The sequence below is a fragment of the Phyllobates terribilis genome, unplaced genomic scaffold, assembly GCF_046119375.1.
Source record: "Phyllobates terribilis strain yellow unplaced genomic scaffold, ASM4611937v1 Scaffold_5__5_contigs__length_657084704, whole genome shotgun sequence".
Lineage (NCBI taxonomy): Eukaryota > Metazoa > Chordata > Amphibia > Anura > Dendrobatidae > Phyllobates > Phyllobates terribilis.
This window is the reverse complement of record NW_027362765.1, coordinates 146306384-146322866: the sequence shown is the minus strand read 5'-3', so window position 1 is coordinate 146322866 and position 16483 is coordinate 146306384. Positions and strand designations below refer to the sequence as shown.

At 41.3% G+C, this 16483-nt stretch overlaps 1 protein-coding gene across 1 annotated transcript in view; it reads right to left on the bottom strand.

Annotated features, from left to right (window-relative positions):
- Positions 1 to 16483, bottom strand: part of NSF (N-ethylmaleimide sensitive factor, vesicle fusing ATPase) — a 55993-nt gene that overhangs the window by 23984 nt on the left and 15526 nt on the right. Inside the window, exons 2-4 of the mRNA XM_073683133.1 lie at positions 14807 to 14892; positions 12182 to 12281; positions 9967 to 10006 (exon numbers count right to left, since the gene is read on the bottom strand). Of these exons, the coding sequence (XP_073539234.1) occupies positions 9967 to 10006; positions 12182 to 12281; positions 14807 to 14892 (226 nt within the window). The remainder of the gene's footprint in view (positions 1 to 9966; positions 10007 to 12181; positions 12282 to 14806; positions 14893 to 16483) is intronic.

Sequence of the window (16483 nt, the reverse complement as noted above, 5' to 3'; positions counted from 1 at the left end):
ACTAAGGTCTAGTAATACATTTTAAATCTGCCCTGTTGGCAGTTTCCTATTTTACGCTGTTCTCTACAGGTACAGGACCGCTGACAACTCAAAATAATTACTAATCCTGATTTACAACAATCGTGCATGAAATACAAGGAGGTAAATGTGATTTTTATAGAAGAAGGAGTCAGAGATCAGACGCAGCAGGTACATGCAAGATACAGAACCCGTGCTGTGTAGGACGATGCTGTCAATCTAGCGCCTGGGCTGATCACTGGATGATGCTTCTATAGTTATTTCATCACCATAGTAACTGGAATTTTCTCATCTCCGTACAACGAGATGATGGCTACAAAGCAGAAACTCCCCCGGGTTATTTCAGACATGGAGAAAAAAAAATCAAAAACTAGTGAAGGCTACAGCAACCCAATCTAGGAAATATACCAAAAACTGGGAAGACTAATCACACGAGATAGTCGGGGCATAGGTAGATGGAGAAAGACAGATCCATAGATAGCAAGGGATGAGAAAGATATATATTTAGGAGACATATGACAGTGATACGAGAGAAAGAGAACAGAGTGGAAGCGAGATATACGAGAGGGAGAGAGATGGGAGGGGGGGAGAGAGATGGAGGGCAAAAGGGAGTTTACATGGTCACTGAAAAAAGAGAATTAATATGAGAGGGAGAGAAAAAAAAGATGAGAGAGAGGGACAGAAAGATTTGAGATGGGATAGAGTGATATGGGAGCGTTATAATAGAGATAGGAGCATGAAATATGTGATGGATAAGGGATAGATGGATAAGGGATAGATAGATTAAGGGATAGATAGATTAAGGGATAGATAGATTAAGGATTAGATAGATAAAGGGATAGATAGATAAAGGGATAGATAGATAAAGGGATAGATAGATAAAGGGATAGATAGATAAAGGGATAGATAGATAAAGGGATAGATGAGGGATGGATAGATAAAGGGATAGATGAGGGATGGATAGATAAAGGGATAGGTAGATATAGATATTATGATTCACAGCTATCTATCATTGACCAAAACATGATTTTTGCGGTCACTGAAGAAAGTTAGTAATGATGGGGGAGGATATAACTCAGATTGCACATTGACACACAGATCATATCAGGATGGAATGAGACAAGATCCAAGATGAAGGGAGTTTGGATAACAACAAGATGAAGGGAGTTTGGATAACAACAAGATGAAGGGAGTTTGGATAACAACAAGATGAAGGGGGTTTGGACAGCAGCAAAAGATAAAATGCAATGTGAGCAAGAGGCTGGTCATAAGAGTGCCGAATGCTAAGCAGTATGCACAGGGTTAATAATAAGACATGACAAAAGACTCCTTGGAGACATAGTAGTTATTGCATCCAAGATACTGACGATTCAGGCAGGAGCCCAAGACTATTGATCAGCAAGGAGGTAACATGAATAGCTGCTGAATGATTCACAAGGGATAAGGAATGTCCCTGGCGCCCGGATACAGCGGCATATGGCCGCACCATGCAAATGCCTCCCTGTGTCTCCCTCCTCACAAGAAGACAACATTTATTCCACACTGCATCAGCAGCTGGGAGGAAACCCCGTCAGAAAGTGGCCATTAATGTCTTATTATCTCATATACCATTATATTGTCATGTGACAATTATCTGTTCTTCATGTCAGAGATTCCAGAGATGCAGGGGTTAAGTGAGAAGCTGTCACTGCCTCCAGTTTTATCAGATGTGAAGGCACAGAAAGCTCACATTACCATATTTTTATTTGCAGTTCTGTTGGATATGATCTATTATTCCCTGTTATCAGCCTTTGCAGGCTGTAGCTGCTGACAATAAGCCATCCCTGCCTACATAACTTTTTAACCCCCAATCTGTATAGAGGGCAAGCCCCCCCAGAGCAAGGGCCAGCAGTTCTGCACCCGGGCTGATATAAGGGGCATGCTTAGCATCTACAGCTCTATGAGCAGTTGTGTGACCAGAGGGGCCACATAATGCACAGCACAGTCTTGATCTGAAGGTTCAGGACCACGGACAGCTCAGCAGTCATTGCAGCATCATCCTGCGGCTCAATTCCTGCTGTCCTAGGCGTTTTCCTAGAAATGGCCGGCCGTGACATTGCGATACTCAGGTACTGCGGGATAGGTCAGACTTGTCTAACTCACAGATACACCATCCTAATGAGCAAACACCAAAATGAATCTGAGCGTTGATTAGAGATGCTGAAGGTCACAGGAGGAAATGGCTGAGAGATATCCATGGAAAAACAAGTAGTCAATAGAGGACTTACAACATCTGTGCTCTTAAAGAGGACCCATCACCTCTCCTGACATTTCTCTTAGTAAATGAACGCACACCCATTAAATGGAGCAACTTTTCTTAGAGCCTGTTCATACAAGGCCAGAAGGAACAACAGATGAGTAACACAAAGGCTATGGTAGGCGAGTGCACAGTCTGAAGGTCCATTTATACAGGCCGAATTCTGCGCTGAAAGACTATAAACAAGCCGATCAGGGCTGATTTATGACTCCATTCACACGGGCCAACAATACTGTATGGGAATGAAACACTTATTACTTTGGGAATATCCTTTAAACAAGTATATAGGATAGGGGATAACTTGTCGATTGCTGGGGGTCAAATCCCGAGATCAGGGCTCTAGGAGAACGATGATCTGCAGAGTCCCATACTGAATGGAGCGGAGGTGCACATGCTGATGAAACAGTGATTTTATCAAGACTACAGCAAGCAGCCCAATAAGAGACACATCGCTGGAATCAGGGTCTGTCCCTACATTATGCTGCTCTCAGATTTGGTGGCAAAAACCTGGTTGCAGATCCCCTTTGTTACAGTACATAATTGCACTTTATGCCGTTGCCCATTGGTCCTTACATTTTCTTGCGTTGCCAGGGACCTAGGTTTACAGAGGATGGGTGTATTTTTGGCCACTTATCATGGTGAGATGATTTTGACTTTTGTGGTGATTTTTTAACACCTTAATGATAGCAAATACACCTTTTTACTGATGAAATGAATAAGAAAATAGCATCACTCGACAGTTGAAAATGCAGTGGGTGTCAGCAGTATACCGATCGGGGGACATTTGAACCACTAATTGCGGATGTCAGTATCAAAAACAGCATCTAGAAATGTCACATTTCCAATATTTTCACAAATAAAATGCAAAACTTTTTAAACTAAATCTACCACTAACAAAGTACAAAGTGTCACAAAATAATTTCAGAATTGCTGGTAGAATTATTATGACACAAAGTGACAGGTCAGATTTGAAAATCTGGGTTTAGTCACTTAGGTATTAAATGTTTTTAACCATTTGCTGTTTCTTTGGGTTTCGCAATAAATCTTTAAAGGGGTTATCTGGGACTATTCAATACTGTTGTGCCTGGTACGATCAAGGGGCTCATGGACCGCTCCTGCCGTTGATTGTGTGGCTTGTGATGATATCACGTTGACAGAGCAGCTGACTCTCTTCAGCTCTGCTCTGCTGATGGGGCGTGACTACCCATGTCATACTGATTGTCCCATGTCCCTACTGCCTAACTGCGGGGAGCCAGTGGTCAATCAGCATGACGTCAGCGGAGCAGAGCAGGAGACAAAGAGCTGCTTTGTTGATGTGAAGCAGCAAAATCGCTGAGGCGGCGCTGGGTAGAACAGGCAAGTATTTAGCAACTATCAGCCTGACCGTTTTAAACTCAATAGGAAAATAAAATATTAAAGGGGTAATCCCAGACTAAAATCGCATTTTACATGACACCCACTAGTGTGCATTGACATTATTAATTGCTCCTTGTCTCTTTTTTTGGTACATGTGTTGTGCTATGCAAGCACAGATGATAGGGTGTATACATAAATTGTGCCTGTGGACTTGCTAAATGAAGGACCACACTCCTTTGAAAAAAAAAAAAGGAATGACCACGCACTTTAGTCATTTTATTGATATATATATATATTACACAGTACAGACCAAAAGTTTGGACACACCTTCTCATTTAAAGATTTTTCTGTATTTTCATGACTATGAAAATTGTACATTCACACTGAGGGCATCAAAACTATGAATTAACACATGTGGAATTATATACTTAACAAAAAAGTGTGAAACAACTGAAAATATGTCTTATATTCTAGGTTCTTCAAAGTAGCCACCTTTTGCTTGGATGACAGCTTTGCATACTCTTGGCATTCTCTTGATGAGCTTCAAGAGGTAGTCACCGGAAATGGTCTTCCAACAATCTTGAAGGAGTTCCCAGAGATGCTTAGCACTTGTTGGCCCTTTTGCCTTCACTCTGCGGTCCAGCTCACGCCAAACCATCTCAATTGGGTTCAGGTCTGGTGACTGTGGAGGCCAGGTCATCTGGCGTAGCACCCCATCACTCTCCTTCTTGGTCAACTAGCCCTTATACAGCCTGGAGGTGTGTTTGGGGTCATTGTCCTGTTGAAAAATAAATGATGGTCCAATTAAATGCAAACCGGATGGAATAGCATGCCGCTGCAAGATGCTGTGGTAGCCATGCTGGTTCAGTATGCCTTCAATTTTGAATAAATCCCCAACAGTGTCACCAGCAAAGCACCCCCACACCATCACACCTCCTCCTCCATGCTTCACGGTGGGAACCAGGCATGTAGAATCCATCCGTTCACCTTTTCTGCGTCGCACAAAGACACGGTGGTTGGAACCAAAGATCTCAAATTTGGACTCATCAGACCAAAGCACAGATTTCCACTGGTCTAATGTCCATTCCTTGTGTTCTTTAGCCCAAACAAGTCTCTTCTGCTTGTTGCCTGTCCTTAGCAGTGGTTTCCTAGCAGCTATTTTACCATGAAGGCCTGCTGCACAAAGTCTCCTCTTAACAGTTGTTGAAGAGATGTGTCTGCTGCTAGAACGGTGTGTGGCATTGACCTGGTCTCTAATCTGAGCTGCTGTTAACCTGCGATTTCTGAGTCTGGTGACTCGGATAAACTTATCCTCAGAAGCAGAGGTGACTCTTGGTCTTCCTTTCCTGGGCCGGTCCTCATGTGAGCCAGTTTCTTTGTAGCGCTTGATGGTTTTTGCAACTGCACTTGGAGACAGTTTCAAAGTTTGCCCAATTTTTTGGACTGACTGACCTTCATTTCTTAAAGTAATGATGGCCACTTGTTTTTCTTTACTTAGCTGCTTTTTTCTTGCCAAAATACAAATTCTAAGAGTCTATTCAGTAGGACTATCAGCTGTGTATCCACCTGACTTCGGCACAACACAACTGATGGTCCCAACCCCATTTATAAGGCAAGAAATCCCACTAATTAAACCTGACAGGGCACACCTGTGAAGTGAAAACCATTTCCGGTGACTACCTCTTGAAGCTCATCAAGAGAATGCCAAGAGTGTGCAAAGCAGTCATCAAAGCAAAAGGTGGCTACTTTGACGAACCAAGAATATAAGACATATTTTCAGTTGTTTCACACTTTTTTGTTAAGTATATAATTCCACATGTGTTAATTCATAGTTTTGATGCCTTCAGTGTGAATGTACAATTTTCATAGTCATGAAAATACAGAAAAATCTTTAAATGAGAAGGTGTGTCCAAACTTTTGGTCTGTACTGTATATGGGGGAATAACAGAGCAACGCCACATTGAAGGATAGTTGTTTCATGGGGAATACAAGGATTTATGAGCAGACGTCATGACAGATGATATCTCCTCTTTAGTTAAAAAAAGCAAAATATCTCCAAATGACGGTGACAGCTCAGATCACATGAATAAATGCGGCTGCACCAAGCAGATTTAGAGCAGCAAATACAAAGAAAAATGTCAAAACCGGATTTATTTGCTTAAAAACATCAGCTAATCTACAGATCCAGGAACAAGAACTGGAGATGAGATCACCTTGTTCAGCCTCTCCTGAATTTGACAAGTTTTGCAGAGCCATCTGCTGCCCACAAACCGCCCAACACAAGCTCCACATGGGCACTGCCATATGGCGGTGACTGAAGGCATTAGTGGGTTACAGATCTGGGCACCACGTCAGATCTGCCGCAGTGTTACACCCACTTTCACCTCATCAGCAAGCAGATCTTCAGATTACAGGTTATAATCTCTCAGAGTACTGCAGTTCTCGTGAAAGGGAAACATTATATAGGTCTCGTAACGAATATTCCCAATGATAGATTTTAATTTTTATTTCATAAACCAATAATACACATAAAAATAAGCAACTTTGTAATATATGTTATCAGAAAAATCTGCTACTTTCCCTGCCAAAATTGATCAGTCATTACCAAAATTCTATGTTCAGTGAAGACAAGACTTTCCCATTACTGATATAGAATCTTATCAGTAGCAGCTGTCATCTCCTATCTAGATAGAAGAGGGAGGGGCTCTGCCTCTAGCTCCTCCTCCTTCATCTGTGATCCCCTGCTGTCCTGTCTGTATACTCTTTTGTTTCTTCCCTGTCCAGGAGCTGTGGTATGATCAGACCATGTTCCTGCACGGTCAGACACAGCCATTACACAGTACACAGCAGAGGCACATTTATAAGATTATCTCAGCACAGGGACATTTATTTTTAACACATTCAGTTGTGGAACTTATTATTATTACAATATCTATTGATTAAAATATATGTTTTTTTGTTCGTGAGAAAACCCCTTTTTTACGCCTGTACAACACCGTTCCATTTTAATGAAGACACAGGACCCCAGTGATAAATTTTGCTGATGTGATTAAACCTCTTATAATTTATTCTAACCAGAAAACTGCTCCTAGGACACAACGTTATGGTAGTCTTCGGTCTAGAAACGTGTTATTGTGCCGCCATATGGTGCGCACAAAGCTGAGCATACAGCTACTGTACAATACTCTGGAGAGGATCTATTTAATTCATAAATAAAGATCACACTCCCCCCAACCACTGGTTAACAGGCTAATAAAATATCAGCATTAAGCTAAGGGAGCCCGGGCATCAGAGAGGGATTATTTATAGTATGCAGAGACATCGTTAATTCCTCAGCGCCTCAATTATTCAGCGCACGGCCGGAAACTGCCTTCTGGTTCAGTAAGGCAAAAAACGCAGGATTAATGCAAGGGAGCTATCAAATGACTGGCATAATTCTCTGCGCTATTAAAGCCATAGTAAGCTCACGTATGACATGAAAATAGCTGTACACCACTCCCTGCTGGGGTATGCACCAACACCATTAACTATAAAAGAGTATACAAACCTTACAACAATCAGATTATAGGTAAGACCAAAGTTTTCATATATTTCATATCTCTGGAAAACTAAGCAAATCAGGGCCCCTGATCACATCTAGGCGCCACATGTCACTATTCTTCCCTTTCAATACTGAAGGAACTTACCAAAACATGACCATCCGCCACCAGTAAATAACTCGCCTAGAAGGGCTTTATCCAATAGGCGGGAGTCACAGAGGTAGGACCACCAAATTGTACCATAGCTGTAGAGAAAGACATGGTCCGCACATCTAAAAATCATACATTAATCTAATACTCCTATGCAAAAATTCACAAAACAGAACATGGTTATCTTAGTTTAACATTCTGATCAGATTTATGAAACACACGGCCACGTCCCGGTGAACTTCTCAGTGGAACCCTAACTTTTTCCTAGCCTTAACAGTGCAGCGCTGTGCACCAGCAGGACGGGCAACCCACTGAGGGGTTCACTCTGACATGGTAGTGGGCTTCATACAGTCTGATCATAATGTTAAACTAAGTGTTGTTGGTGCGGTTTTGTATCTGTGAGGTGGTGTGGCCTGGAGTCATGGGTGCTGTGGGGGCACCAGTTCACCCCCCATGCTGGTGCACTGTCACCGCGGCGGTGGTTGACGCATGGTGCCGCACCTTTAAGGCTATAAAAAGTTAGGGAACCACTAAGAGGCTTACAGTGACGTGACATTGAACTTCATACAGTCTGATGAGAATGCTAAACTAAGAACCTCATGTTCAGTTTTGTAAATTTATGCCTAGCGGCATTAGATCAACGCATGATTTTTGGATGTGCAGTCCAGATCTTTTGATATGGTATAGGACCACCAAATTGTCCAGATAGGCTTTAAAATGTCCAAGGAGGGAATACCCCATGAGGAGGCATCATTTTATTTTCTGTATGGGATACAACTTACATTGCTGTAAATATCATGTATGCTTAAAGGAAACAGGTCAGCACTTTTTTTTGCATAAGGAAGTAGTGGTTTGGCTGTTTAGGCATTTGCACCCCCAATAAAAATGATGTTTTTTTGTAGAGATCTGATGTACCAGTCATAACAAAGGCAGTATAGAAGCCATATGCAAATTAGGCTGCAAGCGCACTGGGGGAGTGTCCAGGTCCTTAAATGGATTCTAGCATATGAACACGCCCCCATTGCACTTCCATTCTTATTTACATATGCAAGCGATAAGACTACTCATGACTGGTACATCAGATCTCTAAAAAAAAAAAAAAAAAAAAAAAGAAGAGAAAAAGTGTAATTTCTACTGGTGGCCAAGCACATAAACGGCTATAATATTTTTGCATATAAAAATGTGTTGACAGAATCTCTCTAAAGATTGACTATCCATTCTTAAAGGGTTTGTTCAGTTTTTCTTATTTCCACATAAGTCAATGAGAGATGCTGCTGTATGCCGCTGGGACAGTTGCCGAGTCTACTCTTGGTTACGTACCAAGTATTGTGAATATGTCCTATTCTTACCTAATAAGACGCGTGCATATTACTTGCTGAGAGTCCAATAGTTTCCTTAATAACGGTGAAGCTCGCCCTGCAGCACCGTCACTACATGTCCAATGCGGAAACAAGAAGCAATGCACACCCCTTTTAAGAGGTGCATGCCTGTGTCCACATCACACTTTTGATGTGAATGAGCTATGGAAACATCCAAGAAGATTCTGCAGTTTCTATAGTTACCATTAATTTCAATGGAAAGCAACAGCACAGCCAAACGCCCTCCTCTTCCTTGTTCAGAGGGGTCTAAGCAAGAGACCTCCACCAATCACACTCATATTCAGAAGACATGAAGAACTTAAAGGGGTATTCCCATCTCCAAGATCCTATCCCAATATGTAGTATGTGTAAAAATATTATTATTAGCAAATACCTCCAATTACAAATGTAGTATAGTGTTTCTGATAAGCTATGTCGCTTACCCCATGTGCAGGGCATTGCAGGACCTTAGGCATCCATGGTAATGACCACTAACAATTAACTGTCACTATATCAGTGGTCGCAATCATGGATACCTAAGGTCCTGCAATGCATGCACATGAGGAAAGAGACATAGCAAATCAGAAGAACTATACTACATTTGTAATTGGAGGTATTTGCTAATATCAATATTTTTACACCTACTACATATTGGGATAGGATTTTGGAGATCATAATACCCCTTTAACATACTCCAAATCCACTTCCGAATTCTCACTTCATATCACAGCTGCAGACTGATATGTAACATTCATTTAGCTGATTGACGGTCTCTTTCGACATCGCATGCTGCCAATGAGCCGGTATATCAGAAAAATACAAGTGAAACCCTTGTATTAAAGTGACCATCTTCCTGTACATCCTCATTAGAGATAGTGGGATTACCCTTCCGACACTTCAGTAGTCTGTGACCGCTGAATGGGAGCCATGAGAACCATCCCCTACCGGACAGTATCCGCGGCTCCTCTTGATTAGCCGGCCTAGCACGACTTCATCATTGTGGCATGATGCATATGTGAGGTCACGTCCAGGTCTCTTCCTCAAAAGAAGAGCTGTGGATGCAGTCAGGTAGGAGAGGGTTCTCAGAACTTGCGATTATCAGCAGATTACTGGCAATGGACCCGGTCCCGCAAATTGATTCACACCAACTCTATGTGCCACATTACTGAACACCATAATTATCCACACGTTACGTCCCCAGGTTCGCAGCCCTCATGTACTGTGAGGAGACATGTGAGAACTTTCTTACCTTCCACCTCTTGCCCGATGGAGAGACCAGCCCATTTTCTCTATAGAAGCAAAAAAAAAAGAAGCAAAAGCAATACGTCAGCATTATGAGTCATAAACTACAGTAACAACATAAATGGTGATGAATACTAGTATTTTAGAACTTTAAAAAATTTCCTAAATTGGTGATACACTAAGAGAAAACTCAACCTAACCCTAATCCCTTAGGTACAAGGGCCTACCAACTCTACCGCAACAGAAGACATCCGAGGAGAGAAGGTTCAGGAACTTAAATAGGTCGACTCGCTTGTTTTCAGTGGAGTTACCTTGTCACTAGGGGTGTCTGGGCAGCACGGTGGCTCAGTGGTTAGCACTGCAGCCTAGCAGCACTGGGGTCCTGGAATCAAATCCCACCAAGGACAACATCTGCAAGGAGTCTGTTTGCTCTCCCCGTGTTTGCGGGGGTTTCACCCGGGTTCTCTGGTTTCCTCCCACATTTCAAAGACATACTGATAGGGAATCTAGATTGTGAGCCCCAATGGGGACAGTGCCCATAATGTCTGTAAAATTGTCTGAATTGTAAAGCGCTGAAGAATATGTTGGCGCTATATAAAATAAAAATAAAAAAAGTCTGGTCATGTCTTTCTCTCTTCATAGAGAACACATGCAGGGTTGATCAAAAAGAGTACAGGGAGAGGGTTGTTAAGAGACCCTTAGAAGAACACAGCAATGCTTAAAAAAGCTAGTCATCTTTCTATACTGTCATATGTAGATTAAAGATTTTTTTTAAAATAATCTGATCATTTTTCGTAAACTCCATTAGTCCCTATGAAAGTCCCTTGCTTGGTGGAGTCTGTTCGTCCATGTATTGCATTTCTACGGCTGCCATATAATATAGCATCAACAACATCCTCAATAATAGCAGCCAATGATGGGGTAAATAGTTCAGCAGTCAGACCACAACGTTCACGTTTCATTAGATGATACCCCCTTCACTAAAACTGTCCGCAGCATGGGATATTACTTTAAGGGGTCGTCTCAACATCAATAATGGTTAACATTGCAAAGTGAAACCTCTAGGCTCTCAAGAATGGAGGGATTTTTCAAGTTTACTGTTTAATGCTCGCTGCCTAGGTTACCGACCATCGCTGCAGTCCAGCAGAACAGTCAAGCATGCACAGTGCTCACTTGCTTGTTTCAATGGAGTCTTCTAAGCACTGATCTAAAGCCGGTTGGATGGTTGCAGCGCATGGACCAACAAACTGTAATGGATTTGCACTTCTAGAATGATGCTCGCAGCATCAAGAGCACACAGTTTAGGACAGCGGCGCTATAACACTGACTGCTGGTCTGAAATGTGAATCTTCTGGAGCGCACTGCCCCAGGCGAACAGGAAGCTGAGAGGCAGGGGAGTGGTGCACTCCTGAAAATGTAATATGAGAACAACACTTCAAAATCTCTCAAGTATTATTCTGACTGCTGGTCTAATAGGACATTAATCAGTACAGTAAGACAGAAGCACAGCAACTGGTACCGCAAGAGGCGTCTCCTCCCCAAACATGGAGGGACATAAAATAGAAATCCTGAGTGGATGAGATTTATCAAATTAAAGGTACCAGAATTCTGTCTTTTATGACTTGCACTATATTTCTTACTTGTTTTGTCCAACAAGTGGGTGTGACATTGCTGAAATAAGGCGTGGCTTATCTGAAAAAGGACATGGCCTGAAGTGCTACACAGGGCACCAAAAAAAATTGTTGAGCACATTTCTGGCAAAAAGTAAGTCTACTAATAGGTGGTGTAAACTTAGACTGGACAGACTGAAAATGCAACAGCTTAATCAGCACGAGCCACCAAGATAAACTGGCACATTTTAGGACAGCAATATGGAAACACCAGCTCACCTATTCTAAGTGTGTATCAAGGTGAAACAAGGAATGACACTGTGGTCCCGTGTGTACAAAGGATAGAGAAAATGCTGCAAAATGATCCAGCTTCAGAAGTACAAACTACAGCACTTAAAATCAATAGTTTATCTGTTCAATTAAAACAAAGAAATAGTGCACAGTAAAAAAAAAAAAATGTCTCAAACGCCAGAGCATTCTTAGTCTTAGGCTAAGATTAAGATGCCCTGATGTTTGCAACACATTTTTTTTAATGCACAGTTTAAGGCTGTTTAGTCTAAGTCGGCAACACCTAAGAAGAAGAGTAATGATCAAGACGCTCCAGTGTCTTACCTGAGGGAGGCTGAAAGCGATATTGCCTGGCAGGACAGTGTGGTGGGTCTTCACGGTGAAGATATATCGATGGTTTGGTGACGTCCTTATAACAACATGTCTAGAAAAAGATGATGGGTGTGTTTGAAAATCAAGATTGCCGCATTTGTACGCCATGTGGTTGTTTAACTAGATAATAAGCCAATCTTGTAATAAGGTACTGTATATAAATATAAGAGATGGTACAGCACATGTGGTGACCAGGCCTCAGATACATTCCTTGGTCACCTGCTCCTGCCCAACTCTACAGTGGGTGAAGGACATATGGGCCACAAGGAGAGGTAGCACTAGGATGGAGGTGTCTGCATCGACTTGATCTACTGAAACCCATAAGAGCTCCGGAAGTTTCAAGCAACCAGAACATGATGAAATAAAAAAATAAACAAAGAGTTGGAAATTTTATTCTTCAAAATTTTAACAGTTTTCTATTTTTTAGGATGAAGTGTAGGGTTTTTTTTTTTTGCACGTGTTCTCGTCAAGATGAGAAGTTGTAATTGCTGTTAAGCCGTTAATGAGCGGGGGAGGGCTTTTCTACAGTCAGGAATCCTCTATAATGATCTTCAATTAACCAAAACTCCACAGCATCATTAACCATCTCGTTTGTCATAAACTTTTGACTTTCCGAAAGAAATAATAATCAGATGGGTCCACATCAGCCGAGTATGGCAGTTCGATGATCGAGGCTTTCAAAGCCAATTTCATTGATTTATTTGCAGGGCAATGCGAGACTTGTTGGTGGGCTCACCTTTGGAAAGTTTTTGCCGAAGTCCCAATCCTCACCTGACGGGGTTAACTTTTCTTAATTCCAAAATGGCATCACCTTTTCTGCTAAAACTTAGCAAGTGCACTTGTCAAAGTTAATAATTGTTTCCAAAGCAATGGGATTTATTTTTGTCTGCTAGAAATATTCAAGGCCAACTATATCTCAATACCTCCTCGTCCCCATATTGTAGAATTTGGAATGAATAGATGGGCTAAAAATACCTTCATCTGGGGGACCTGTCTTGTCGTTGTATTACAAGGTCAGTATGTAATGCTTTACATGCCCAGTGGTGGCGCTAAACTGAAATTAAACACTTCCTACCAGAACTGATCATTAGGAATCACAATAGAGGGATGGTCCATTCATGCAAATTCTACAATAAGTGGCCTCAGTGGTTACAAGCTGGCAGCTTGTAAAATCAAAAAAATACCTCCTCGTCCCCATATTATAGAATTTGAAATGAATAAATAGGGTAAAAACGCATGTCCCTCCATGTTTGCTGTGGAAAGGAGTGGCGCTGCACAAGCCCTTTACAAGCTGTTGGCATGTGTCCATGTGTCAAGTCACTCGCTACTGATGTGAATTAGAACACACCCTTCGAAAAACATCTGTACCTCGACTGCAGGTTTTTGGTTTTTTTTTTCAAGAAAAATTGTGCTTTACTCATCCTCCCCTGGTCCCCATGTGCAGGCACAGGTACATTTGTGGCCTGCTGGAGGTCATTTTGCAGGGCTCTGGCAGTGCTCCTCCTCTTCCTCCTTGCACAAAGGCGGAGGTAGCATTCCTGCTGCTGGGTTGTTTCCCTCCTACGGCCCCCTCCACGTCTCCTGGTGTACTGGCCTGTCTCCTGGTAGCGCCTCCAGCCTCTGGACACTACGCTGACAGACACAGCAAACCTTCTTGCCACAGCTCGCATTGATGTGCCATCCTGGATGAGCTGCACTACCTGAGCAACTTCTGTGGGTTGTAGAGTCCGTCTCATGCTACCACGAGTGTGAAAGCACAACCAACATTCAAAAGTGACCAAAACATCAGCCAGAAAGCATTGGTACTGAGATGTGGTCTGTGGTCCCCACCTGCAGAACCACTCCTTTATTGAGGGTGTCTTGATAATTGTCAATAATTTCCATCTATTGTCTATTCCATTTGCACAACAGCATGTGAAATTGATTGTCAATCAGTGCTGCTTCCTAAGTGGACAGTTTGGTTTCACAGAAGTTTGATTTACTTGGAGTTATATTCTGTTGTTTAAGTGATCCCTTTATTTTTTTGAGCAGTGTGTGTGTGTATATATGTATGTGTGTATATGTATATATATATATATATATATATATATATATATATATATATATATATATATATATATATATATACACACATACATACATACTGCAGCTGAAGGAGACCCCTTTAAAAAGACAAACCCCTTTAAAGACTTTTTGTTGGACCAGAGTCATTTTCAATAGGACAGGAGGTGTTGAAACACCTGAAATAGTAAAAAAAAAAAAAAAGTCTCTACTAAAAGTGATGATTAAATGGTCAATCATATGGTTTCTGTGCTGAGCATTTATACTACAGGAAAGAAGAGTTCAGTTTACTTCTACTAAGCGGGGTCTGATTTTTTGGAAGTATCCAGAAGCAGAATTGGATCCCTTAGGAAGCAGGGTCCCAGATATCCCGCAATTAAGAAAAAACACAAAATAATGACTCCCAGGCCACGCTATTTCATTGCAGGTCTTCTGCATCGTTTGCTCGCCATTTGCTACATAGAAAACCATTAAACTTTCCCCAAAGGAAATAAAAACCAACATATCTATACTTACTGTCCAGACTGGAAATCCTTCTCATTCACCACAGCGCAGTTTGTGAGGGAAAGCTCATCTGTGGGACATCGCGCTGCTATCATAGTCTGCAGAAAAAAAAAACAGATATATGTAATTATAACCCAGCAACAAGATGATGATAATGATTATCTAAGAGTCGGGGGGAGAAGAAAAAAAGGCTGTAAATACAAGGAATATTGTTGTTGATGGGCCACCTCCCAACCATATGTATGAAAATAAAAAAAAATAGCCAGCATTGCAAACCACCTTTAGTTTTGTGTATAAAGCTCCAGCTCAGCGCTATAGGTCCCCATAGACACAGCCTATAATCAAACTTTGTAGTCTGATTCTGCAACGATATCTATCCTTCACTCCTCTACAATATGTTGGGAAAGATGGAAAGGGGATGACTGCAAAGGGTTTGTTACTTTAGATATGCACAGGAGATGTAGTCATAATACACTAAGGTACTTTTAATTAAAACAACATACAAATGGTCCAACAAGAATAAATGTACAGGATATAAATAATCATATATTTAATAAAAGTACATATAACTTATTATTAGAAAATATAAAAAAACACGTAAAAAAGGGGCAATATACACAGACAAATGAAGAAACGGTGGGTGAGCCAATAAAGATAGCAAATAGCAAAATGCACTAAAAAAAAAAAAAGAATCAATTCAAATGGGAAAGTCAAACAAAACAATAAGGAACATCATAAATACTGACTGTAAGGTCATAGTAAACCAAACATCACACTGATCAGTAAGGCTATATTCACATGTCCAGTAATCATCAGTTAGAAACGGATCCAGCAGCAATCCGTTGGCAAAAAAGTTGTGCATACAGAACGTTTTTGTTTAAAAATAACTGATTTCAGCTGGATCTGTTTTTATAACATTGAAGTCTATGGAAAACTGATCTGCTAATCAGCCATCCATTTTTCTGTCATTTGAAAAGGATCTGTTTTTTGCTTACTGGATCAGTTTCAAATAGAACAAAACTGATAGCTATTTAACTGATCAGTTTTCCAAAGATTTCAATGTAAAAAAAAAAAAAAAAACACGGATCCAGTTGACATCAGTTCTTTTTAGCTGGACAAAAATGTTGTGTCTGTACAACTTTTTTTGTCAACGGATTGCTGCTGGATCCGTTCTAACTGATGATTACTGGACATGTGAACATATCATAGCATGTACAGAATCAGCAAGGCTAAGAGTATAGAAATGGCTCCCCCACCAAACACCCAATGCACGTTTCGCAATAGCTTCATCTGGGGTGGGAAAGTTTGTTCAATTTACCATTGTAAACCTAACCTTTAACGCTTTCAATCTCAAGGTCTAGGATATGGCGAACTTAAAAATGGGAACCAACAACATGGTACCATCCTCCCAATCCTACTAACTAAATCTCAGATGTTCAGAAACGATGAATGTACCGAGGCAACTGACAGACTTCCTTTCCACAGCATGCTCCTAACGTCCCTTCACACTTTCATTATTGATGTGGCAGCACAAACTGCTGATACCAGGCACTTTGAATGATCAGGTCTTTATTTACAGTGGGGAAAAACGTATTTAGTCAGCCACCAATTGTGCAAGTTCTACCACTTAAAAAGATGAGAGAAGCCTGTAATTGACATCATAAGTAGACCTCAACTATGAGAGACAAA